The sequence below is a fragment of the Crassostrea angulata genome, unplaced genomic scaffold (genome assembly GCF_025612915.1).
Source record: "Crassostrea angulata isolate pt1a10 unplaced genomic scaffold, ASM2561291v2 HiC_scaffold_167, whole genome shotgun sequence".
In the NCBI taxonomy this organism is placed as follows: domain Eukaryota; kingdom Metazoa; phylum Mollusca; class Bivalvia; order Ostreida; family Ostreidae; genus Magallana; species Magallana angulata.
The window spans coordinates 204840-232317 of record NW_026441720.1 but is presented as its reverse complement, the minus strand read 5'-3'; the positions used below and the strand labels follow the sequence as shown (position 1 = coordinate 232317).

Below are 27478 nucleotides of genomic sequence, written 5' to 3'. Positions count from 1 at the left end.
CCTTAAAACTTGCTGCACACCATTCACCTAGAAGCTCTGTTAATGCGAACTATGAGCCAGATAGGGCTAAAGAGGAAATATTATGCTCTTATTTTTTTTTTCATGATCACTATTATACGGCGCCCGCAGAGCGGGGCCTTAACAATTGAATATGTTATTTAAAGACAAGAAACATATTATTTGTCAATCTTTTAAAACAATTACAGACATATATTTTAGCATGAAGATAACTTACATCTGACATTTAATGAATAGCTGACTGATTCCACTGTCACTCCAGGCCAATTGGAGGCTTTACAGAACACATTCTGCATGTTGTCATCTTTCGCTCCAGTATACATAAAAACTGAAGTTGTCGTGATCAGGTCAAAATGACCAATGGTGTGAGAAATATGAAAGTTACTGTCCATAACTGGTGATGATTCTTTATACCAAGTGATGTCAGCTGCTGGATTACAATCATCAGTTTGGCAAGTGAGGTTTATCTGTTGCCCTACATTTACTGTGATTTTATCATAAGTTACCGCCACTTTCTTCACTGGTACTGTAAAAAATGAATAGCACACATTAGGTATAAATAAGAAATGTAAAACCATTTTTTATATGTACTATAAAATTAATATTTATGTGAATTCAAATGTCAATGACCACCTGGGGCCTGTTACGTCCAGGCGCAGGCTTAGCCTGGACTAAATCATCTATAAACTCCAAAAGCAGACTTTGTTGCATTTTACAAAAAGGCAGAAACTTAAAGGCGAAAGCGTTTAGATATTAAGGCAAAGTAAGCAGAGATTCTTCATTTTGAGTTTGTATTCCATGCAATTAAGAAAAAATACATTTATTAAATATCTATACATGTAGCAGTTATTATTATGTTTAATGATAATACCTTTTATGTGACATGTGTTTTCTTCTTGTTTTATCACAAACGATATTTGTTTACATTTATAAGTCTCCTATTTGGGCATTTGTAGATTATGTAATTAATTGGTGCTATCGCTAGGTCAAGATCCTAAATTTAATACTATCTGGGTAGGATGATATTTAAACCAATCAGCGTGGCTCCTCTAGACCACGTGATCATTCTTGTTTTATTCAATGAGGGGAAAGCCACGCTGTATTTTAAGAAGATCATTTGGGAAAAAACTGTACGTTTCGTGTGCATTTGCACGTTTATTATTATTTGATACGTTTATTTCCGTTATCTTTAAGCTGTTTGCCATTGGATTCAGTTGGAAATTGCGTGGAAATACTTTAATTCAGCAGATTAGGCCTATTAGGCTAGTGAGTGCCTTTTCGTTCTATTATAAGGGCGCAATCCGGTTTGTACCGGTTGGGAGAAGTGTGTCACAACATGGGCGACCCGCATTTTCTCAGGATTTGTTTACTAGGACATTCGTTTATGACTCGTTTAGGACGCTACATGGATTCTCATCCGGATTTATACAACTTGAACTTACTGGAAGATCGGTACAGTGTGTGTGTACGGGCCCGTGGTGGATTGCGGATTGCTAGGTTAGCTCGTGATCGGGACTTGTTGTCATTTGATGTTTCGCCGGATATTTGCTTTATACAAATTGGTGAAAATGACGTACTTTCGTTCAGTGTGGAAGTTATCGTACGTGACATTCTTGCCTTAGCATCGTACATTCATTCTGGTCTGGGTGTTACACGAGTCATCATTGGACAGCTACTTCGTCGCCAACCGTGGGCATCATCGCTCTATTTCAATGAACGCATTATTGCTATAAACGTTCGACTGCAGGCTCAGATATCCTCGAGGGAGGGAATTCATTTCTGGCCGCATAGAGGTTTTTGGCAGAACTTGGATTTTCTGTGTGACGACGGAGTACATCTTCGCTGCCCCCCCGCATCGCCTTATGTCGTGACCTCCTCTCCCATGCACCGGTTCTGGCGGAACATTCGGTCTGCCATTTTGCAGCATAGGCATATTTCAGGCCAGTAACATTTTCAGTATTAAGATTATAGTTCTTAACTAGCTGAAACGCTGCTTTTATTCTGGTTATAATGGTCTTCATGCCTATAATGTCGACTTATTCGTAGAGTCCGAGTAGCTCAATCGATAGAGTCGTGGACATGATCCAGGCGACCCGGGTTCAAGCCCGGAGTGCCGTTAAAATTCGGGTTTAGCATTTTTGTTTATCAAGATAGTTAATCTGGTCTCAATAATTGTTTACTTCAATAATGTTCGATCAATTTCATTTTATTATTACCTTAGAACAGTTTCTGCAGCGGGACCATACGTTGCATTTATTAAGGTGTTTTAGGGCAATCTGAATGTTTTGTTTGTTTGTCTGAGATCACACACCTGGTTATAAATAGTAATACTTAATTTCATACTATTATGACAATTCTTGAGTTGTTTAGAGGGACCATACTCTTTACAACCTATAGTACCTCAACACATTCTGTGGAATGTTATTCTTGATTGTATATGAAGGACCATACGCATTACAGTTATGTTGTTATGCTGCAAGTTTGAGCATTTTCAATTTTTGTATTGCGGGACCATACGCAAACTACTTTTTCATATTAACAAATTTTGTTGTTGCATTTCTAGTTGCAATGTGGGACCATACTCATTGCAACTTTAATAATCGCAACTATGCTGTTGAATTTTGCAATCTTTGAGCAGTTTACTATTGTGTATGTTGCAGGACCACATGCAACTCTTTTACCATAGTATTCATTGCTGTGGTTGGCTTTATCTTGGATTGTGGGACCATACACAATCATTAAGTTATTAATTACTACAAATCTCAACAATAATCTATTCGGTTCTGCTTCTGTAACAGAGCCATATACAACGACAGTTGAGTATCAAAACCGTGTTCATTGCACAGTCATTCTTTAAGCTGTAAATTATATTTACGATTTTACACTCATTGTCTCTTATTAATTATGATCATAACAAAGTGGCTTCACATGACACATTTGAAAAATTTTCATTGACTTGTTGAGTCAACTCAGTCACAAGTTTCTCCTCTAGTCTATATATTCATCATACAGCATTAAATGGTTGCATATTTACAATGTTAGCTATCAAATGTCTTTCAATACATTGGCATTTAAAAAGCTACTTTTCGATAAAGGTATTTTACTATGGTTTTTTCATGTATGACTGCTTTAATATTGATACCCCCCTACTTATATTTATTTCTGTCCCATGCATAGGTAAGCAGCCATGCCACCTAAGCGAGGTCAGAAGCCCTCCACCCAAACAAGAAGCAAAAAGAGGAAAACCAATTCAGGGATCTCAGAGTCTACCCCACCTGTCCCTATGGATGCAGACCTTCAAATCAACACCCAACCAACCAGCGCAATCGACTATGACAAACTAGCACTAGCCATCCTCAAGCACTCTGCCCCAGCCCCAGCCAATGAAATCCCTGCAAGTCCAGCGCTGATAGCATGCTCCAACACACCGGGACCCTCGTCAATGTCATCCCCACAGGATAGCCTCCCCACATCGACAGGCTTGGGCGATCTCTTAGACAAGGTTTTTACAGGTGAGCCAGCAAGGCCTACTCCCCTTAACCACCCCACTGCCATTATTAGTGATGGCATTCCCTTAGCGGCATCACTCTCAACTAAAGTAAAAACAAAAATCTGGAACAATGAATATATTGATTTCAGAACAATTATCAACTCTAGAGAGGAACCTTTGAGTGTTTCTATTTCCTCTGGGGTCATCAATCTCCACCAGAGTAATAAATTCAAGACCCCCATTACTATGACACAATGGACCGATGCCTTTCTTGTGTTTGCAGATGTGTTCATTGAAAAATTTCCAGCTGAGGCCCCCCATCTACTAAAGTACGGGCACATGGTTAGGGAGATTTATCATCTACATGGGGATAATGCTTTTCGGGCATATGATGAGCAATTTAGAAAGCTTAGGGAATCAGTAAATGTTCCTTGGCAGCACCCCATACAAGAGTTACGCCTTAAAGCAGCGACTGCCACAAGGGCTTACCCCCCCAAAATCCCTCAAACCCAAACTCAGCCCTTTCGTGTCCGCTATTGCTTCCAATACAATAAGGGTGAAAGATGCCATAAAACCCCCTGTCCCTTTCGACATAGTTGCATGCAATGCAAAGGCTATCACCCAAAATCCAGATGCACTGATAATATCAAATCCCATTCACAATCTGCAACAAAACCTACCAACCCCGGTCAAAATAAAAAGCTTGCTTGAAATGTTACAGGGCTATGATCAGGAAAAACTTTTAATCATTCAGAATGGGTTTACTTATGGTTTTCATTTAGGTTGTTGTGCTTTCCCTAGTTCCAAAATTTCTCGTAATCATAGGAGTGCATTAGAACACCCTTCAGTTATTCAAGAATTTATTCATCAAGGCATTGAACTAGGTAGAATTGCAGGCCCTTTTACATCCCCACCCTTAAGCAATTTTGTGTCTTCACCATTAGGTGTTGTTCCCAAATCGGAGCCTGGAAAATTTCGTGTGATTCATGACTTGTCATTTCCAAAACATGATTCAGTCAACCTATTGATTCCTGAGGAGAATTCCAAAGTCAAATATGATTCAATAGATGTAGTCACAGACCTTCTTAGACAATTTGGTCAAGGTGCCTTAATGGCCAAAACAGATATACAAGATGCATTCCGCATTATTCCAATTCATTCTGATGATTACAATCTTTTGGGTTTCTCTTGGGACAACAAATTTTATTATGATAAGTGCCTCCCCATGGGTGCCAGTAGTTCTTGCCAAATATTTGAATGTCTTAGTAATAGTTTACAATGGATTATGACTAACAAGTTTTCAGCGGCTGGAATGTCTCACATGCTGGATGATTTCTTTTTTATCGGGCCAAAAGACTCCTCCAAATGCCAGGTAGACCTAGACAGATTTCTGTCTATTTGTGATATATCAGGCATCCCTATTAAATCAGAAAAAACAGTTTCTCCCACCACTGTTTTGACCATATATGGAATCGAAGTTGATTCCAATGCCTTGGTTTGTCGTCTGCCTGAGGCCAAGTTAATTAAAATTAGAGATTGCTTACAACAGGTCAAGTGCAGAAAGAAAATTACATTACATGATTTGCAATCTTTGATAGGATTATTAAACTTTGCTTGTTTGGTAGTTGTTCCAGGCCGCACATTTTTACGTCGCCTGATTGATTTGACTTGTGGTTTATCTAAGCCTCATCATTACATTCGCTTGAACTGTGAGGAAAGAGCTGATTTGAGTATGTGGTCTCACTTTATTGAATCCTATAATGGTAGGTCAGTTATTTTACCAGATATTTGGTTGTCATCGGACAAGGAGTTGCTGTTTACAGATGCATCAGGTTCTTTGGGTTTTGCTGCAGTTCTAGGAAAAAATTGGTTTGCTTTAAGTTGGGAGAATGTCCCAGATTTAGCACAAAGTCAAATAGCAATTAAGGAATTATTCCCCATTGTGCTAGCTCTTGAAATTTGGGGTCCCTTGTTGGCAAATAAGAAACTGTTATTCATGACTGACAATATGGCCATAGTTCACGCCATAAATAAGCAGACCTGCAAGGAAAAAGGCCTCATGAAACTTATTCGCAGATTAGTGTTAGGGGCTCTTACACACAACATCCTTTTCAAAGCCAAGCATATTGCGGGTAAATCCAATACATTAGCAGATCATCTTTCTCGTTTCAAATTTCAGGAAGCCTTCCAGATAGCTCCCCATCTACATCACACACAGACGGTGGTTCCCAAGGACCTATTAATAGTCTAACACCAATCTGCCAAAAGCTGTTGTCATCGGCTCTATCACCCTCATCCTCTCTGGCATACCGAAGGAGTTGGAGTTTATTATTAACTTGGAAGCCTCAGATCTCGCTTCCAGTTTCAGTTATTGACATTTGCAATTTTATCGGGCATTTATTTCTGCAGAACTATTCTCCAAGCACAATACTTTCCCATATTTCTGCTGTCAGCTTTGTACACAAGCTGTACAACATCATCGATCCCACACAGGCATTTGTCACAAAGAAAATTTTAAAGGGCTGCCAATCATTGGGTTCTAGAAAAGATGCGCGTTTGCCTATAACAGGGCCTACTCTACAACAAATCATTGCTGCCCTAGACCACACAGTTTCTCAATATTCCCTCAGGCTTTTACTCCGGGCTCTTTTTCTATTGGCCTTTCATGCTTTTCTCAGATTAGGAGAAATTACAGTAAAATCTCTAAAAGCTAAGAACTGTGTATTACAGAGATCGGATGTCACATTTAGTAAAGGCCCTTCCAGAGCAGTACAAATCATCATGAGGGATTACAAAACAAATAAACACCACACACCATTGATCATTTCTGTGCAGTCATGCCCTGACTCTACATACTGCCCAGTAACAGCTCTGTTCAACTACATTCAATGGTACAAACACACAACTGGTCCATTATTTCAGACAATTGATGGCTTACCGGTTACCTATTCTATGGTCACTTCCCAACTCAAATCCGCTATACAGTTTATTGGTCTTAGTCCAGAGCAATTTAAGGGTCACAGTTTTAGAATTGGGGCAGCAACACATGCAGCTTCCATGGGTTTCTCTGATCAGGTTATTCAGAAAATGGGAAGATGGAATTCGGATGCTTTTAAACATTACATTCGTATCCAGTCATTCAAGCTATAATATGTATATACATATATATTATACTCCAGTTTCAGGTGTATTTTGCCCCTTGGGTCGACCCTTTCTAGCATTTCAGGCATTGTCTGCTAATATCTACCTACACAGTTCAGAAGTTTTCTGCTGTTCCTTCTTAAGGTTGTCACATTACGGCAGTTCAGAAGTATTCTGCTGCCCCTTAGTTTGCATAATTACCACATACCGTCAGTACAGAAGTATTCTGCTGACACTTAGTCCCAAATTTCTTTCCTTTTTATGCATGTGTGATTTTTGCAAAATACCTCACCCTACTCAATTTTGTTTTTACATTTGATTTTATCTTGCTGGCCACCGTCCTATTAACAGTATTGTATTGCGGTATTTTTAAGTTTTGCTAAATATCCCTTTTGATATTTAATTATTACATGTTACGCATGTTCAATACGTACCATTTTTTGCCAAGACGCCTTTGGGTGGGGGATCCAATTTGCAATTGGATTCTGGCGTGTATCTTGTTATTTTCCACCCTTTTTTGATGTTTGGCATATATCATTGCCTTGATTTTTGATATGTTTTACTATTGGGGGGCAGCATATTGCATAATGTACTGCCAAAGACTTTACACAGTAGTCAGTTGTTTTCTAGTCTATGCTGACCCCCTTGATGGTGTATATATTTATTTTTCGTCATTTACTTCAATAAATGACATGTGTTCATTTCTATACCTGTTTTGTTTTCACTATGCTCAACATCAAAAAACTAAGTGCAGTTGTCTTGGCTTTAAATAACATAGGAACATAAAGCAGTTATTATTATGTTTAATGATAATACCTTTTATGTGACATGTGTTTTCTTCTTGTTTTATCACAAACGATATTTGTTTACATTTATAAGTCTCCTATTTGGGCATTTGTAGATTATGTAATTAATTGGTGCTATCGCTAGGTCAAGATCCTAAATTTAATACTATCTGGGTAGGATGATATTTAAACCAATCAGCGTGGCTCCTCTAGACCACGTGATCATTCTTGTTTTATTCACTAGAGGGGAAAGCCACGCTGTATTTTAAGAAGATCATTTGGGAAAACCCTCCATCCACCCCTTTCTTCCGCCATAATTATAATTTTCACTTTATTTCTATTTTCATGTATTGGTATACTATGTATCTTGTCATGGCGTGTATCTTGTTATTTTCCACCCTTTTTTGATGTTTGGCATATATCATTGCCTTGATTTTTGATATGTTTTACTATTGGGGGGCAGCATATTGCATAATGTACTGCCAAAGACTTTACACAGTAGTCAGTTGTTTTCTAGTCTATGCTGACCCCCTTGATGGTGTATATATTTATTTTTCGTCATTTACTTCAATAAATGACATGTGTTCATTTCTATACCTGTTTTGTTTTCACTATGCTCAACATCAAAAAACTAAGTGCAGTTGTCTTGGCTTTAAATAACATAGGAACATAAATAACATTAAAATGTGTACCTATTATTCGATAACTGTTCCTAATTTTAAATAAATTAAGATAAATCAATTTAATAAATGATGGTCTTAATTTAAAAAAACGAATATTATATACGATGTATGAGGAATTAAAGAAGGGTATACCCCTGGTAACTGATAAAAACACAATAATTAAAAATGCTGTAATTCTAAATTATACATGTAGGCGATACCATAATAACAAGTCAAAGTGTATACATACTTTAAATGTATTTAACGAGGCCGAGTACAGAACGAGTACGCACGCTTTCGCGCAGCGTTTCATTTGCATTGTGACGTCATCTTTTTGCTTGGTTGACGCCATGGCGCGATAGTTTCAACTGCAGATATTCAGCGAAATTTGTTGAAAATGGCTCGTTTAATGCGTAAAATTAATGTTATATTGTGGAATAAACATATCTGTTTCGAAGTATAAGCTATATTTGGGCTCGTGTCGAAAACGTGAAGAGGGTTCAGCAAGCCTAACCCTCTGTCACGTTTTCTTAACCCGCCTAAATATAGCTTAATTCATATATTTCAAGACAGTAACCATGTAATTTATATTAATGACCCTTAATATGTGATGTTATATATTTTTTTATTACTTAAATATGTCTGAATGCTTTAATAATACTATAAAGATCACCTTTTCCGCGTTTGTCAAATAAAAAATAGCCATTATCTGACAAATCTGGGAAATTTGGCATACAAAAATCAACCTTGATAAGACCCCTGGAACAAACCAGGAGGTAAAAGGTTTTTTTTATTTGACCATTTGATGCCTTTTAGCAGTAACTTTAATATGTAGAACAGAAAAAGAAATCCCTAGGGCAGAAGTTTTAAAAAATGTGCAAAATTGATACATTTCAAGCGAAATCCCATAGGGTCCTATGTTAAAGATTAACAAACTTTGAGATGACCCCCTAAACAAACGGTGTGGTAAATGTCTTATTTTTTAATCTTAAAATAATAATTATATTGGTAGAAATTCAGGTAAAAAATTTCATTAAAAAATCTAGGGCAGAACTAATTAGACCCGGCCTCGTTAAGTATTGGCAGATAATTTGTTTTTTAATTTAAAAAAAAAGCATCAATTTAAAATTTAATTTGAAACCCTATTTTAAAAATTTCACTTAATTCAACTTAATAGCCTATATTTAATAATATTTATCTTTACATTTGAAGAAGTACTACATGCATGTTTTATAAAACAAAGTCTGGAACCAATATATTGTTTCTGAACAACATTTGAACCTGTAAAACAAAACTGATTTCATAATATTGAGAATAGTCCATCAATAAAGAACAAACGTACTTAAAATATTTATAGTTGTATTTTGTGCTTGCGTGTGGTTGTATTTTCCTTAAGTTTATTATGTACCATTTTAAATTCTCATTTTTGATGGTTGAATTTTATTAGGAACATCATTTTAAGCATCTTCTTTTCTATATTGTCTTTCAAATATGTGTCCCTCTTGAGATATAAACGATCTTCTGGACTTTTGGCCCCATAAAACCCTTAATTACGTAACGTATGAGTTTTTTTTTCTAAAATATATAGTTAAAAATCTGGACTATAACCATATTTGGTTCTATAACATACAATTTAAACTGCCGAAGCGGTAACCCCTTTTAAGCAGTCAGCTTTTGTATGCAGTCATTTCAATTCTTCTTTCTATATGATTGCTCCCTAAAGAGCGGTCACTTGTCTAAGGTGGTCATCGGTCTTCGTATTTTGATCCAAAACCGTACATTCGACATTTTGGTCAGTCACATGATTTACCCTGAGGATTTAAACATAGCTTCCGAATATCATGTAACTAATTTACACAATAATTATACACATGAGGCGAGAGAAGCCAAATCTGTAAGATGTAATAATGTTATAGGCATTTCAGATACGGAAGGGATCAAGTAAATTCCTTAAAAAAGTGAAAATGCACTCTCTACCTTAAAAATAAAAAAAAGTAAGTTTTAAATCAAAATTTTATTAAAAGAAGTCTAAGAAATTTGACCAATTATTGTAAAGGTCATTTTTGCTCCATGTATTCATTTCAAAATGGATTGGACACAAATAAACCATGCATCAGACAGGTTTCAATGCATGATTTCTTTTCATAATGAGATTAGATGCCCATTCCTTGTGATGTGATACACTTTAAATGTGAAGTGAAATAAAAAGTTTAAAAATAATTGATACATACATTTTCCTCTAACCATTTAAAATTCGAGTTTTCCGGATACAGCCTTTTTAAACCTAAGTTCCTTGCGCGATAAAGAACCCCTCATGATAAATACTCCTTTAATGCGGCTCACTACACCGTGAAATATTTTCTCAAATCAGCAGAAAATTACTTGATTTTGATAGATATCATTATGGATAAGAAATATTTAAGTCTAATAGGCAAAAGATCTGCAATTTTGGATGAAAAATAACATTTTCAAAAATTTAATTCAGTTAACATGAACAAAAGCTCCAGGCGGATTCGAACTCATAATCTGCAGTTCAGAAGCCCAATACTTTAACAACTGAGCTACGACACTATGCAACCCAATCGAAAGACATAAACAATTTAACAAAACATTTAAATCGCCATCTTGTGACGTAGTGTCTTCAAAAGTATAAGTGTAGGTATAGTGAGGTACCTTAAACAGAATCATTAGTCTAAATTCCTGACTGTAGATTCGAGGATTTACATTAAAATTCTCCCAACCTTTGTAATTTTTGCATTTAAACCAGAACATGTTGTTATTTTTAATCTCTACTGTATAGCTGTCTGATACTTGGTAAGTATTGTTCGATCCATAGTGAAATTGTTCAACACTTTTTAAACATTATATGCCTTTACACTATATTACCATACCCCCCCCCCCATGTCCTGAACCCCTGACCCAGGGGCCATGAATTTCACAATTTAGGTAAAACAGTTAGTGGACATCATAACCATAAACTCAGTTTTTTGCCCACATGTGTGGGAGTAAAGGAGAAGATTTTTTTTAAAATTTGATACATTGTTACAATATGGCCATATTGGCCCCACCCTAGAGCCTGAACCCCTGACACATGGGTCACGAATTTCACAAATTTGATAAAGGGATTCATGGACATTATAACCAGACATTTAGTTTTTAACAAATATATATTGGAGTAGAGAAGAAGATTTTCTAAGATTTAATTAATTTTTACTATATGGCCATATTGGCCCCACCCTAGAGCCTGAACCCCTGATACAGGGGTCATGAATTTCACAATTTTGGTAGAGGGCCTCATGGAAATCAAAATTATGCATTTAGTTTTTACAAATATATATGAGAGTAGAGAAGAAGATTTTCTAAGATTAAATTTAACCCGGGGGTCAAATTTTTACGGAGAAAACTGACCCAGGGTCATTATTCTATGACAAGTAGGGTCCTTTCCTACAGTAGAAAACCATTCAAGACCTGTAGATCTACGCCCCCCCCCCCCCCCCCGCATGTTGAAAAACTAACTCCCATAGAATTTTGACCTCACTTATAAATTACATAGAAATTAAAGGCGATACATTAAGCATTCATGTTTGGTAAGAATTTACCGGGGGGAGGTGGGGGGGGGGGGGGGTAGCGAAAGCATATGAAAGATTAGACAGAATAAGTATGCGCCTCCCGTTTTACCCTTTTACATATATAATAACATCACTTTGAACAAAGCGATGTCTGTGTTTATCCTAAAGTACTTGTCAGCTTGCCTTGTGGAGCCCCTTCTAAGCCTTTTTAACCCCCCCCCCCCCCCTCAGGTATATGCATTATGATGCATATGAAAGATAAGACAGAATAAGTATGCGCCTCCCGTTTTATCCTTTTATATATATAACATCACTTTGAACAAAGCGATGTCTGTGTTTATCCTAATGTACCTGTCAGCTTGCCTTGTGGAGCCCCTTCTAAGCCTTTTTAGCCCCCCCCCCCCCCCCCCCCTGAGGTATATGCATTATGATGTGCTCGCATGCGCTCTCTTTTTGCATTATGCTCGCTTTGCTAAATATGCCCCATTATTATAGTAGATGATTTAAAAGACAAACGTAAACCTAATGACTACGTATTGCATATTTTAGAAGAAAAAAAAAACAGAAGACAGATATGAAACGACATACAAAGCGTATTTTTAAGTATCGGTTTTATTTAGCTATACTGAATATCTGACAACTTCACAAACACTGTCACACCAACAGACTTATCTTGCAGGTAAACTTAAGACAGCAACTCGCGTGTAAATTCGGAATATTGGATTTATCACGAACGCACTAACGTTACTCTAAATGTCTGATAACTAACTTTAAACTCTGCATCGCCGCCATTACATGTACATGTTTAATAAAGTTGTGTAAGTACAGGCACGTATCATCCTTTTTTACTTGTAAATTAAAATGGTACCATGGGAGGAGGGGTTTGGAATTCAACTGCGTTGTTTTAACCATAAACAAAGTGGCCAGCTCTTGTAATTAAAAGCTGGAATACAAATAAACAAAAACAAACCACTTTTTTAAATGAGGACTGTACATTGTAGGTCTCAAGTTTGGCTTGGTGCAAAATGTTGGCCTGGCCTCAAATTTGGCCTGTACAATAATGTTGGCCTTTTTTTTAATTTCATATTTTATTTACATTTTGATGATTTTATTGAATTTTACTGATTTTAGTGCAATACACATGAATCATCACACTAGATGGCTTTTAGTGTCTTGCAGGAATAATTCTATTGAAACATATTTTTGACTACAGGTACATGTATGAGTGATTGATTCTAATGGATTTTGATCAAGTCTACTTTTAAAATCCAAAGTAATTTTAGAATGTAATACTGCCATAGAATTAGCATGACATGGTATTTTTTCAATGTATATTGTAATTTAAGTCAGACTTCTCTCAGTATCGGCCAATACCTATATCAAATACTTGTTTTAGAAAACAATAATTGCAGAGACCAAATTGTGTTCATTTCAACCCACAGTAAAGGTCACAAAACGTTTTGCGTTGTTTAATGTTCTGATATTGAAGTTCAATTGTTTCCTAAATATACACATGCATGAAACTTTATAGCTAATCAGATCTATGACGAACCGTCACGTACATGTATACTGCAGTGCTTAACCCAACCCCTCCCCTCCCAACTTTCTGTATGCAATATGCAACACGTTGATAATGACTCTTTTTCGAATTGATTTTTTCACTTTCACAACATATACATGTACATACGTGACATATCTCTTGCATTAGTTGATATAATCAATTTGGAGAACTTTTGACTGTTTGATACTGTACAGGTCTTGTGTAGTGAAAGTAAATTTTGCGAAAGAGAGAGAGAGGGGGAGGGATAGGGGCATTGTTTACATACATTTATAATATATACTATATAAACCATAACCATGTGATAGGACCCTGTTATACATGGATACTTGAAAGAAGATAAAGAAAACAAATCCCAGTTCTAAACAAAGAGGAAACAAGAGGCCCATGGGGCCAAATCGCTCATCTGAGCAACAATGGCTTTATATGGGTGTTCAAAGGATATTGTGCGATATGGCCCTTCGGTAGAAAAATAAAAAAAAAAGAATACCATAAAATAAACTGTATCCAAATTTTACACTTATTTTCCTACACTAAATCTAAATGACATTATACCCTTATGAAATACCATTTTTACCAAAAATAAGATCCTATGCAAAATATAAAACTAAATGTTGGTAGGGGTACACTCTTCATTTCCAATTCCCTTTATTTTAGTTCTGCCCCCTCACTTTATAAAACGATCAAATTATATATGGAAATATGCATATAGGTACATGTTCATCTTCAACTACATTGTACTAGCTGGTTATTGTATTTTATTATTATTAAAAAAAAGTCCTATATGTGAATGAGGAAAATTGTACTTCAAGGTGCTCAAATTCAAAACATTCAAAAATTTAATTGGTCTTCCACATTATAAACTATTGTTGTTTACCAGGCGTGAACTCATGCGACGTTTTATAACCTTCCTCACTTGATCGATGAATACACTCGAATGAAAAATGTTATCATGTGATATGTTAAAGAGCTATTACATGTATAATCAATACACAGGCGTTGGTACTGGGTGAAGGGGGGGGGGGTCCCTCCATCACTTTTTTGGCAAAGTCAGACATAGCCGTATTTAAAATCTTTTTCTTTTTTGCTTGTCTAGATTTCTGATAAGGTCTAGCCCCCCCCCCCCCCCCACCCCTCTCAATGAGCCTTAGACTACAATGTATTGGCAGACATATTGCTCTATTTAACTAAGGCCCATCCTTTATTTTCATCTTTATTCAAAATCAACAGTAACAAATGGCTACAAATCAAGATGGTATTCCGCTGCAATATTTTATAGCGATAATAGATTTATCCCCGTAACAGTAATGTTTTAAACTGTTTTAAAGAGGTCGTTTTTTATTTCATTGTGTCTGAAAAACCAAAAAGTTGGTGTAGATTCATCGTATAAAGAGGGGGCCTTAAAAAGTTGTTGCAGAATATCATCCTTTTAATTTTTCTGTACAAGTATTTAACGTTTAGTGAGACATTTCTAGTAAGAAATCGAAATTTCACAATTCTGCTTGGTTTGAGTAAATTTTTTGTTCACAAGAGTTAATAACATTCATCTTAAGATTTTTAAACTTGGTATTTCCTATTAAGAATAAACAAAAGCATTGCCTCAGTTCTGTGAGCAAAGCTCTGTATCCTGCTTATAATTCGAAACTTGACACAGCTGAATATGGTTTGTAAAGAGAAAATTGTCAACTATTAAAACAGAAGAAACATGCACTAAAACAAAGAAAGAGCACAATTTATTTTTCATAATATATATACACCTATATATTTCTAGCAGCAAAAACAATCTCCGTTTAGACTGAAAATGCACAGCATCTTAACAAAACACGTTGCATCATAATTAACCATTACGTAAAGATCGTACCGAATTACCAGTAGAATGTAAAGTATTTATAATATAATATGTTGTTAGTGCATCAGATTTTGCTTATTTTGCGCAGGTAAACAATAAACTGTCTGATTTACTTAAGTCTCTATTTGATTTGATACGTAAATATTCCTAAATAAAGACGATATTTCCCCTCAAGTTAAACAGCATAAACGAAATTCAAAACAACGTAAAACCACGGTCACGAGTGAAAATGTAAACGCATTGAAAGATTTAACCCCAATGCACTTCACGAAATCGGCACAAATATGTTTAGCATGTTTCAAGTATCCCTTCACACGTAAACTGTTGCACAACAAGCAAATACATCTTTGTCAGTTTGACCCGTTTGCCATGCGTCAACTAGTCTTGGTTCAACCAGACGCTCGGCTGTCTCTGTAAATCTCCGACGAGCAGAGAGTCTGGTAAAGCATCACGCTGATAACCGCTACCGATAGGGGGCGCCGATTTAGTTTCATTTTTAATCGTTGTGTTAATGTGTACCGGTTTGAGTTTGTGTGATATACAGTTCTTAATTTTATTGCTGTTAAAATTAAGGATCTTACGTCGATTTAGTTTAATACTATAGTCTCGCTGTCCACAGACTCAGCACTTAAATTTGACGAAGCGGTGAATGTTTGTTTACAAGTTTTACACAATAGCTATAGATTTTAAATTGAAATACCTTAAAAACATTTATTGGTTCTACCCTATCCCAAAAGGTAACACTGCAAATAAATCCTTTCCATTTATAACCGTTATTAAACTTTCCAGTTGAGATCATTCAGTTTAAACGGCAAATTCATTCGATCACAAATAGTTGTTCCCGTCATTGTTTACATGTAAAAGGAGGTGTGATTTTTTGAACCAATCAAATTCAATACCAGTATTTTGGTAAGCCTCGTTTTGAGGTCACAATCATTTTCGTGACGCTTTACCAGACTCTCTGCTCGTCGAGGATATACGGAGACAGCCGAGCGTCTGGATGAACGAGACTATGCGTCAACGGCTGCTTTATACAAAGAACTTTCGTTTTCGATATGGAATACCGAATCCGAAGTTATAAACTCATTGACCGCGATTATCTCTATTTTTATTTTTGTAAATTACTCAAATTTGAAACAGAATTCGCCAATAATTTTTGCAATTTATATTTTCCTTTCCATAAGAATTATTAATGCAAAATTACGTTGAATTTGACTGAGTAGTTCTTGAGAAAAAGATTTTTTAAAATGCACCCCCCTTTTTCTAGTTTCGAGGTTTTCTCCTTTTTAAATACAGATCAGTCTTTCATTTTTGCAATTTATAATCACCTTTCTATAGGGATCTTTTGTGCCAAATTTGATTGAAATTGGCTAAGTGGTTTTAGAGAAGAAGTTCAAAATGTGAAAAGTTTACAGACGGACAGACAGACGGACGACGGACAAAATGTGATCAGAATAGCTCACTTGAGCTTTCATCTCAGGTGAGCTAAACGCTACAGACGTAAAATTTCACTAGAAACTCTTCTATCTAAATACATCTTCGATTTCTCTGTATAACGTATATTTACCATTGATGACGTCACATGCATGTTTAGTAGAAAAGATCAATGTCGGGTGACAAATCATCGGAATGCAGTGTAAACAATGCCGAAATATTACCTATTTAATACCGATACACAAGATTTAGATAAATGTCAGTTTGGATATAATCAGGATAATACGGACATGGATGTTTTGTTTTAGTGTTTTATTAGCGAGTGTTATAAGGTAAGCAGATAGACATTTATGTGGCTAGACCGGCCTTTCCTCTGTCATTGTGTACAAAAAAGGAAAAAGTGTAACACTACCTCGAATATTATGAAAGTTGAATTAGGCAAATATCAAAAGCATATGACTTAAACTACTTAAAAAGTGCTGCTAGAATCCTGTGCTCCGTTGCTGTAAATAAAAAATACGAAGTATTTTCAATGAAATTGATTAAGTCGAGGGGGTTTCCGATAAATAATGACAATATTTATTTTATGCGAGTAACAATAGGATTCTAGCAGTAAAACTTATAATAATGAACTAATTGCTGATCGAATTATTGTATAACACATACAAATGAACTTCGGGGTAGTGTTACACTTTCTGATATTTTGTTAAGGTAAAAAAGTTATTCATATATACCCCTAAACCTTGTTTGCATGCGGTATAATCATCAGAGTATGTCTATTCCCTAAGTGCACCCGGATGCATTATCCATGCAAGTTTAGTGAAGTTACTACCAGTAATAATTGGGAAGTGCTCCAATAAATTTTACTGGAGGCCAACACCAAGAGTAAAGCACAATCGAGCCCCCTCCCTTCCCCCAAAACTCCATCTTGGTAAGCCTTAAACTGACGTTTACTTGTAATGAAACAGTTCGTAGTTTTGCCATTAATAGTTGTGCATGTGTAAATAGGTTCTTTTATGTATTTTTTTTTTTTTTTTGCTTTTTATTTGTAACATATTTTTCATTCTCAATAGTTTCCACTAATTTACCTGTGATATTAAATGTGATAGCTTCACTTTTTCCGCCACCACCAAACTCCTCACAGTATACTGTCTTGTTATTCCATATCCTCTGTGCTTTGGTTTGCATAGAAAATGTTTCGCTATTTTCACAAATGAGCAATGTATTACAAACTTTACTACAAATATTGTTTTGAAATATCCCAATACATGATTTGCCGTCTGGTAAATTAAACTGTGCGCTGTGTTTCCCAGTGCTTAACAAGCATCGTATTTTTACTGTATCATTCTCCTGTACATTGTTGGATGGCTCTATGGAAATCTGTACGAGAGCTACAAAAACAGAATTAAAAGTACACAAGCAAATAATTTAATAGATCTAACAATTTATATTAACAAAAAACAATATCTACACTTGCAAATGTTTTCCCTTATATAACACTGTTTACGCAATCAGCTGTTAACATATTCTGCATAACATCATTATGGATTCAATCGGGGTTTTTTTTCAATTGTACATGTGAATTTTCTTTTCTGTTTCCCTTTTTAGTAATAAAAAAGTGTTGTCTTGTCAAAAATAGTGTCATATTTATTTCTCACGATAATGAAATGCTTGCAACATAGTTGCAATATTTTTTGTTACGTCATCTTAATCGAAGCGGCTTACTAGGTCATCACAAAAGAGAAAGTATGGAGCATTGTTATTGTCAAAATTTGCTACAAATGTAAATATAAGAAATAAGGTATCATTTTTGGATGTATATCGGGATATAAATACGGGTAGGTAAATGATCAAATTCCATAAAGCCCTTCGGGCTTTATGGGATTTGATCACGTGACCAACCCGTATTTATATCCCGATAAACATCCAAAAATGATACCTTATTTCTTAAGTAACTACTTTTTCGGTTACACATGGTGTGTTTCCCATGTTAGATATGTAGACTACTCTTAGTTATGATTTTCCCTAACGACCCCATTCAGTATCTGATTCATAGTCTATTAAATGTGCTTTTAAAATATTGAATTTCTACAGACTGCAGTGTTTACGAAATACATAACTTGAAGAAACCAAATTAGGAAATTAAAGGGCTTTGTTTGTTGTTTAATCCTTAACCTATGAATGTGGGTTACGTTAAACATAGAAACTTTGACGGCATTATGCTATTAAACACACATCTTCTAAACAATTCAGTTGAGCATATCTTGTTTAGAAAGATTTACAAATTACTATACTGATACACATACTGTCCCTTTGTTGTTTAAATTTACAGGAAGACTTTTCTCTATTTATGCGTAAAATCTTGCCAGAATAATTTATATTAGCTCCTGTAGAACTTAACACATAGTTAGGTCTTTCCACTTAAAATGACCTTTAGCCAGATAAACCTTACAACACTGAGGTTTTTCTCTATTGTGTATGAATTGGTTTTTATCGCTTATCCTCTAATGCTGTGAGTAGTTACTTGGAACTTTTACCAATGTCTTAAAAATCTCTGAGCCTCAGCCATTTTCGATAACTCTAAATAATCTATATTCTTTTCATGTGTACCATAAATATACCTTTTAAGAAGCCAAAGAGGTTTAGCGCCTTTTCCCTTTATTTCGCCTACACCTGTGTTTGGACGAAAAGTACCTGTTACTTATGTTCTTCTTAGCTCCACTCAACCGAACATAAATTATTTACAATAATAACAAAACACATGATTAGTGAAGGAAGCGCGTATTTGCTGTATTTATTTACACGTACAAATACATAAAAAAAATTCATCAAACTTCTTTCTGAAATAAAACAATTTACATTTTATTGTGAACAGTCCTTCGATTTTTAATTGTCACTAAATAAATTGGTGGGTGGAAGGGGATTGTGTAAATGCGGCAAAGAAAAGCCTTCGAATGAATTAAAATCGTGCTTAACTTGAATACCTGTTCTACAGGTTATACGCTATAAATAGTAGCCAATGGCTACAGGTTTAAATTTATAAAAGCAAAACATATAACATGTGTTCTAGTGCCTATGATAAATTAATTTAAGATAGCTTCAGTAACCTAGCTGTCGCAATATGAGTTTCGAAACCTGGATACATCGTACTGATTTTATAATGATGTCCGCAACAACTTATTTCTCAAAAATTCGGGAAACTCTGTGTGTAACAGTTGTTAATATTCTGAACCGTGATAAGTTCAAGCAAAATGCAATGGATCTAAGTGTAAATAGAGTACATGTATAGTGGTAATGAAGATCTCTCTCTCTCTCTCTCTCTCTCTCTCTCTCTCTCTCTCTCTCTATATATATATATATATATATATATATATATATATACACAGTACAGCTCACGAGTATCCCGACACCCACCGTGTAAAAAAAAACCCGGTGGAAAACGGTTTGTGTCGCACCGTGCACACGGTGTGACACCGTGTATGTGTATTGGAAAATTCAAGAAAAAGCACCGTGTCGCACCGTGGCCGCCTGTGTAACTCCGTGGATATCGTTACCTGAGACGTTGATAGAAATAGCGTATGTTTAGAAATAAAGAAATTATGGCTAAACAAGGGTTTAAACATATATATCCTTTTCATATTTAAAAAAAAAAAAGAATGTCGACTTAAATTGTGCGTACCCAGAAAATTGTCGAGGCTGTCAACGTGAAGTTAATTTTTTGTGATCTGAAAACTCGACGTAAATGGGTACCCTTTAATTCATTTCTTCTAAAAAAAAATTGAAATAAATTCACCAAAAACATTTAATAATCAATTAATATATAATCAAAATTCAAATCAATTTAATTCATCGTGATTTTTTTCTAAACACACGTGATGTTGTAACTGACGATCCTATTAAAATGTCGGGAGCTTAAACGTCCTATTTCTGTTATCTGTAAGCATTTTCTGATTTATTAATTAATTTACAGTCTTACTTTAAACCAATTAAAAAATGAGAAATGAAAACATTTCAGATCATGTTTTTCTAAAAACATGTGCTGTTGATGTGCTGTAGTAAATAACAACCCCATATTACCGGTGACTCGAATAATTTGGACTTGAGCTATTTATGTAGCAATAAATAAACAAAAAATCACTTTTATATTAAAGATTATAGATAAATACATGTACAAACTCTTGTTGAATTATATTCAAGCATTGTACATGTATTAAAAATATAACTGCATTTCATAAAATGATTTTCAACTTTATTTCCGTATAGCTGGAAATGGCCTCGTGATTTCACATGAAAAAATCACTCGTGCGATGTATGGAAGCTAATCAGATACACAGCATTGTATTTCATCCTGGGTTCTATACACAACAGGTGTTATTGTCTGTCTTGTAAGCTGTCATTGGAATTTACAACTAACTGTGAATATATTTGGACGTCTGAACAGGTGTACTCGAGATGCCGTTATTCACACCTTCCGCGAACACCTGTTTGGTAACTCATCACAACCCGTCGTGTGTATGGTCTGAATATATTTTACTTCTACTTTGTTAGTTCAATGATTTTTCCTAATCTCTAACATACAAAAAAATTGTCTGTATACATACATATACATATATATATATATATATATATATATATATATATATATATATATATATATATATATATATATATATATATATATATATATATATATGGTGTGCTCATACTCAGACATAATTAAACAAAATAATTTGAAAATATTAGAAAAACCAGAATATTAGATACATGTTAATTAACCTCTCTATTCTGTTCATGTTTCAATTTAAGGGAAAAAAAATTACTACTTAGTGAATTCGATCCAGCGACCACAAAATCAAAAAGACGTCCGCGTTACCACTAGGCCACGCATTTAACATTTTCAGCAGATGCATTTTCAATATATATACAGTGCTGCACTCGTGAAAGTTGACAAAACTATCCTATCCTATCCTATATCCTGTATCCTGCATCCTATCCTGCAAATAAGCTCTATCCTATCCAATCCTATTCCATACCTTCAAAATATAGGAATAAAGTTAAATGAAGCGAAATTTAAGAATTAAGTGATTTTATCAATTAATGTAGTACTCAAAATGAATAATTAAATCTTAAAACCGAATATTCTTCGAGCGGGATAACTTACTTACCTGTGCTACGGTAACATTAAATCGGGAACATACTAAAGACCTGAAATACTAATGACCTGAAAGACCTGAAAGACCTGAAATTTTATATAAATGATACTTTTATAAGATTTTAGTCAAATGAAATTATTTTGTGGGGGGTTAAATCATATTTCCTGGTATATTTTTGTTTAAAAAAATATCATAATGATCAGTTATTCAAGCAGAAATATGAAAGACCTGAAAATTTAAATTGACCTGAAAATTTCAAATGACCTGAAATTTTATATAATTGATATAAATGATACTTTTATAAGATTTTGGTCAAATAAAATTACTTTGTGGGGGTTTACATCATATTTCCAGATTTCCAATTGTGTTGAAAAATATTATAATAAGCTGTTATTTACGCAGAAATATGAAAGACCTGAAAATTTGAATTGACCTGAAATTTAAAAATGACCTGAAATTTTAAATGATTGATACATTTCTATGTTCTGTGTCAATTTTAATGTCTATTGTTGAGTTTTTATCATAGTTCCAGGTATATATGTGTTAAAATATATCATACCGATCAATTATTTATGCAGGAATACGAAAGACCTGAAAATTTGAATCGCCATGGAACTGAATATTAACTGACCAGAAATTTTATATAATTGATACATTTGTATATTCTGTGTAAATTTTAATGTATATTTGTGCATTTCCAGGTATATATGTGTTGAAATATATCATTAAATAGCACCATTATCGGTTATTTACGCAGAAGTGCGATCCCCATCTAAAGTTGGAATTGAAGCGTACAACCCAAGACAGATCGCTCGTACGTGCACATGCTGGTAAAGAATAGGACATCATGCACTGTGTACAACCAAAGACAGAGTAGGACCCTTTATATTTTTAAAAAAATGTTTAGTGTTGTGAACTACCCTGGAAAGGCCTAACTTCAGGCATTTGTGTTTTAAACATGGGCTGTTAGATGACCTACGTGGTGTACAACTACATCATCACAAAATTTCAGGTCAGCCCAAATTTTCAGGTCAATTCAAATATTCAGGTTTTTCATATTCCTGTGTAAATAATATATCTTAACACTTATATACCTGGAAATATAATAAAAACTCACAAATAGACATTAAAACTGACACAGAACATATAGAAATGTGTCAATTATATATAATTTCAGGTCAGCCCAGATTTTCATGCAGGTCTTTCGTATTCCTGCGTAAATAATTGATCAGTATGATATATTTTAACACTTATATACCTGGAAATATGATTAAAAACTTACAAATAGACATTAATATTGACACAGAACATAGAAATGTATCAATTATATAAAATTTCAGGTCATTTGAAATTTACAGATCAATTCAAATTTTCAGGTCTTTCATATTTCTGCGTGAATAACTGGTCATTATGATATTTTTTAAACAAAATTATACCTGGAAATATGATTTAAACCCCCACAAGTAATTTTATTTGATAAAAATCTTAGAAAAGTATCATTTATATAAAATTTCAGGTCTTTCAGGTCATTAGTATTTCAGGTCTTTAGTACGTCCCATTAAATCGTACGCAGGATGGATACAATAACGTAAACAAACAGGTAAGCGATTTGATTTTTTATTTTATTATATTTTTGCATAAAAAACAGATGAATAACTTCAATGACTTATTGAGGAACTGTTTAGTCACATATTTTTATCAAATTATTTTCTTATCACGTATAACTGAGCGTAATTGTCATTATATGAGCGATTCGTTCGGCGATAAATGTAAACACGATCTGGAAATAAATAATTCCTTTTGGAAGTTTATATCGTTTAAAGTTACACTACTCGGAGTTATTTTTAAAGTTTAAATTCTTAAGCATTCAAACCTAGCTAACATTTATCAATAGGATATGTTCAGGTTAATATCGGACAGAAATATGCGTCCCTGTTATTGGGCATCGAAGAAATTATATGAAACGTGAAGCAATGTCTGTTTCTTGTATACACGCTTATCTTTTGAAATGCCGAATTGGTCGCTTATAAATTCAAGCTTTTATTACTTTGCAGACTTCAAGTGAAGTAAATACAGAAATCTATTTCCGACGTTGTCAAATGTTGCATCGAATTCTCGCAGTAACTCCGTACTTGCGTACGAACTGACAAAGATGTAATGCCGACATTTTAGCGCGCATCAATGTTATGCACCGCATTCTTGATTTAATAATTATTCTTAAATGGTTTAACTTGTAAAACGTATTAAATTGACAATGAAAATACATTGTTAAGCTAATTTTCCTTTCGCAAAATAACTCTGAAATTTATACTCGAATATGATTGGCTACAGGATGCAGGATAGGATAGGATAGGATAGGATAGAACTTAACTTTTATGTTTCTATCATGTATCGTGCATCCTGCATCCTATCCTATCCTTGTCAACTTTCAGGATAGCAGCACTATATATATATATATATATATATATATATATATATATATATATATATATATATATATATATATATATATATATATATATATATATATATATATATATATATATATATATTTATATGGTTGTATAAGAAAAGACACTATAAATTGAAATATTTGTCAAATTTCAGTACGAAGATCACGTTAAACCAAAACTAATTTAATGTATACGTGTATTACAATGCCTGTATAACAAAATTTTAATCGGATGTCTTTGGTTAAGAGTGGTATAATATTCTATAATATTGAAAATGTATGATGTTTGCAAAAGGCTATATCTGAGGCCAAATCGTATATTAAGTGCGCTATACCTCTTTATTAAGTCTTCTTGTTTTAACATTTCAATCAATTGTTCAACGAAATGATTGGCTTAGTAGGTCTACGGACGTATACTACACCTTGGTAACAGGACTCAAACCACCAATACACCGGTACAACCTTTTTTTCTTTAATTTGATCCCAACTTGTTTATTTGTTCAATTACGCGTTGCATATGCATAAAATCTTGCGTCTATATTCGACTGTTGTACAATGAAAGCGAGTGTTGTTAGATAATTAAGTAAACAGTGTTTCTGGTTCCCAGACTTACACTACGGTCAACGTAGTTTGCATATTTACCACGATCCCTCGTGGTGTGAAGTTGATTAAAATTTAGCACAGTTAACTTAGAAAAAACTGCGAATCCTAAGGATACTGCATCTCACCTAGTCCACACCGTCGCGGTATTGTGGAACCAGTAACCAGTACCAGGTAAAAACTGTTCTTTTTTTAAAGCGAGGGAATACGATTGATTATTAATTTATACTCATCATAGGGAATTAATGAATATTAATATATGTTCATTTATTTTATAAATGGAGTTCAATTTATTATTTAAAACACAGGTATTCAGTACAGATTACAAAGATCACAGAGACGAGGCATCAACTTTATGAGGCATCACCTTTATGAGACAACTTTTATCATATTGTATGGAATTCATATAATGCACCGTATAAAGAGGAGGCCCCAGAAAATAGTTACAGCATATCACCTTAAAATTGGTTGTACAAGTATTTAACGTTTAGCAAGACATTTCTAATGATCAACCGAAATTTCAGAGTCAATCGTAGAATAATAAGCACCATACAGAGCTCACATTTTTCTAGATTTTTCACTTGGTATTTCCTATTCCGTTTGATCGTTTTAATTTTATGTGTAATAGAGTTTACGAGTGTCTTGGTCCCTACTTACAGGGGCCAGTCCCTTTTTCTTGGTTTTGTTGGAAAGAACTTTTGATTTCTTACCACTTTTGTAAAATATGTCTTAACAAAATATCAAGATAAAAAGATACAGATCAAACCGTATAAAAATTTTAAATGAAAATTGAATTAAAAAGAACAAAAAATGTTAGTATTTATGAGACCTTCATATTACAGATAACTTAAAAACGTTAGAGATTTTGTTATGCCTTATAGAATTATAGTCTGTCCCCATTTAGGATCAAGAGGGCTGGCCCCTTAAATATTAATTCATTTGTATCTAAAAAATGAACAACAATTTAAGATGAGTGTAAGACCAAAAATTTAAGTATTCTTAAGACATATTCAAAGAAATCAAGAAAAAGAGGATGTTCCTTTCAATTAGGGGCCAAGACATTCGTAAACTCTATTACAGATAACATAAAAACGATAAAGATTTTGTAATACGTTATAAAAGCAAAGTTGTCGATGGAGATCAAGCGTGCACAAAATGGGTCGTAAAAGTTACAAAATCAGCGATAAATCGGAAGTGACGACGGCAAAAATATTGAAAAAAATTAATTCAGATCACTTCCAATAATCTGTAAAAAAAAAAAAAAATGTGTAAATCGGTTAGATAGTTTCCGAGAAATCGCGTGCACAAATTTGTGAAAATTAAAGAATAATAACTAGAGCAAAGTTAGTTCCAAAGCAACAAGTTAATGTCGAAAGTAAAGCTAGAAGTTCCGGTAAGCGGCAAAGTTCTTAAACACATAAACATAAGTAACTAAAACAAAAAGAAAAAAATCAAATTATTTTAGGTACGAGTTTAAAAAATCCGAATGATTCTAAGTACGATTTTACAAAACCCTTCTCAATTTCAAGAACGACTTAGCAAATACAAAACCGAATGTGTAGAAGTACAATTTAACAATTATCGAATAATTTTAGGTACGAGTTAGTTAAACTTTAAACATTAAGCAATTTTTTAAACTAAGAATGAAGAATTAAAATTTCCGAAATTATCATTTTTTTAACCCCTTTTTTATATCTCTGTAAAGCATTGTGCGATTTGAAAACAGATTCCAGTTTTAAGTTATGATTAATAAGCTCTTTTTTATTTTAAGATTAATAACAAATGATGGCTAAAAATAAGTTATTTTGAAAATACTTTGCTGCCCTTCCGGCCCTTAATTTGAGGAATCAATCCCTTTTTCCTGATATCAAATGAAAGGTCTCGAAAATACAAAGATATTTTGTTCAACAAGTATTCACGAATTGTAACCGTTCTATGGATATCCGAACAACTGTATTTTAGGGGCCGACTCTTTAAATCCTTAATGGGGCCACAAACAAACAATTTTTAGGTCCCATATTGTTAAGAAAATTGTTTAGATCTAAAGCAACTTTTATTCTACAATGCTTTTCAAATTTTTTCTCCTTTTTTAGATATTATTGATCAGAGTTTTGGGTTTCTGGCCCTTCTGAAACCCCTAATTACGTAACATATTACTTAGGTATGGTACCGTATGGTAACAACTGTACAATGAACACTTTGCTTTTGTAATAAAGGGTGTTAAGAAAATTTGTTCTGTTTGTAAATTGACAAAAATCATTATTAAAACTATTAATGCAAAATGTTATGTGGATATAATTCTTCAAAAAGAACTTAAACCTGCACATTAAAACTACATTAAAAATTACCTATACGAGCAACTTTGTAGTCAAAAAGGTCCAACAACGATAAATATAAACAGCTGACTGATCGCGGAGCACTTGTTGATGTGACTTCACACTGTAAATTTTGACGCATTTTTTGTGTAGAGAGAGGCGGATCAATCAATTTTTTAACATGGAAAAATGCATTTTAAAAACGAACAGCTCTTTATCTTATCGATAAAAGTTTCTTTAAAACAATGTTTAAAAGTGAATGTTAGTAGCAAGTTTTTGGATTTTACAATATCATAAAGATATTCTGTTTCCAACAGAAGAACTTATATTGTTCGTACTGTTTCTTATTATTAAGACTTTCCGTTTTCAGCGGAAAACCTTCGTACTGTTTCTTTTTATTAAGGTCATTTGTTTTCAGCGGAAAACCTTATTGTTTTTGTACTGTTTATTAT

The 27478-nt window shown here is 34.1% G+C and overlaps 1 protein-coding gene and 1 pseudogene across 2 annotated transcripts; one reads left to right on the top strand and one right to left on the bottom strand.

The window, feature by feature from the left end:
• The window catches only part of LOC128169662 (hemicentin-2-like), a 307406-nt pseudogene that overhangs the window by 78459 nt on the left and 201469 nt on the right, over positions 1-27478 (bottom strand).
• On the top strand, positions 867-8026 carry LOC128169641 (uncharacterized). 2 transcript variants are annotated; one of them, XM_052835754.1, is made up of 3 exons: positions 867-1148; positions 3196-3530; positions 5688-8026. In XM_052835754.1, exons 2-3 carry the CDS (start codon positions 3206-3208, stop codon positions 6656-6658), a joined length of 1296 nt encoding a protein of 431 aa, XP_052691714.1. In that variant the 5' UTR covers positions 867-1148; positions 3196-3205; the 3' UTR covers positions 6659-8026. The 2 variants fall into 2 exon arrangements, with proteins under 2 accessions (XP_052691714.1, XP_052691713.1); XM_052835753.1 differs by having other exon boundaries at positions 3196-8026.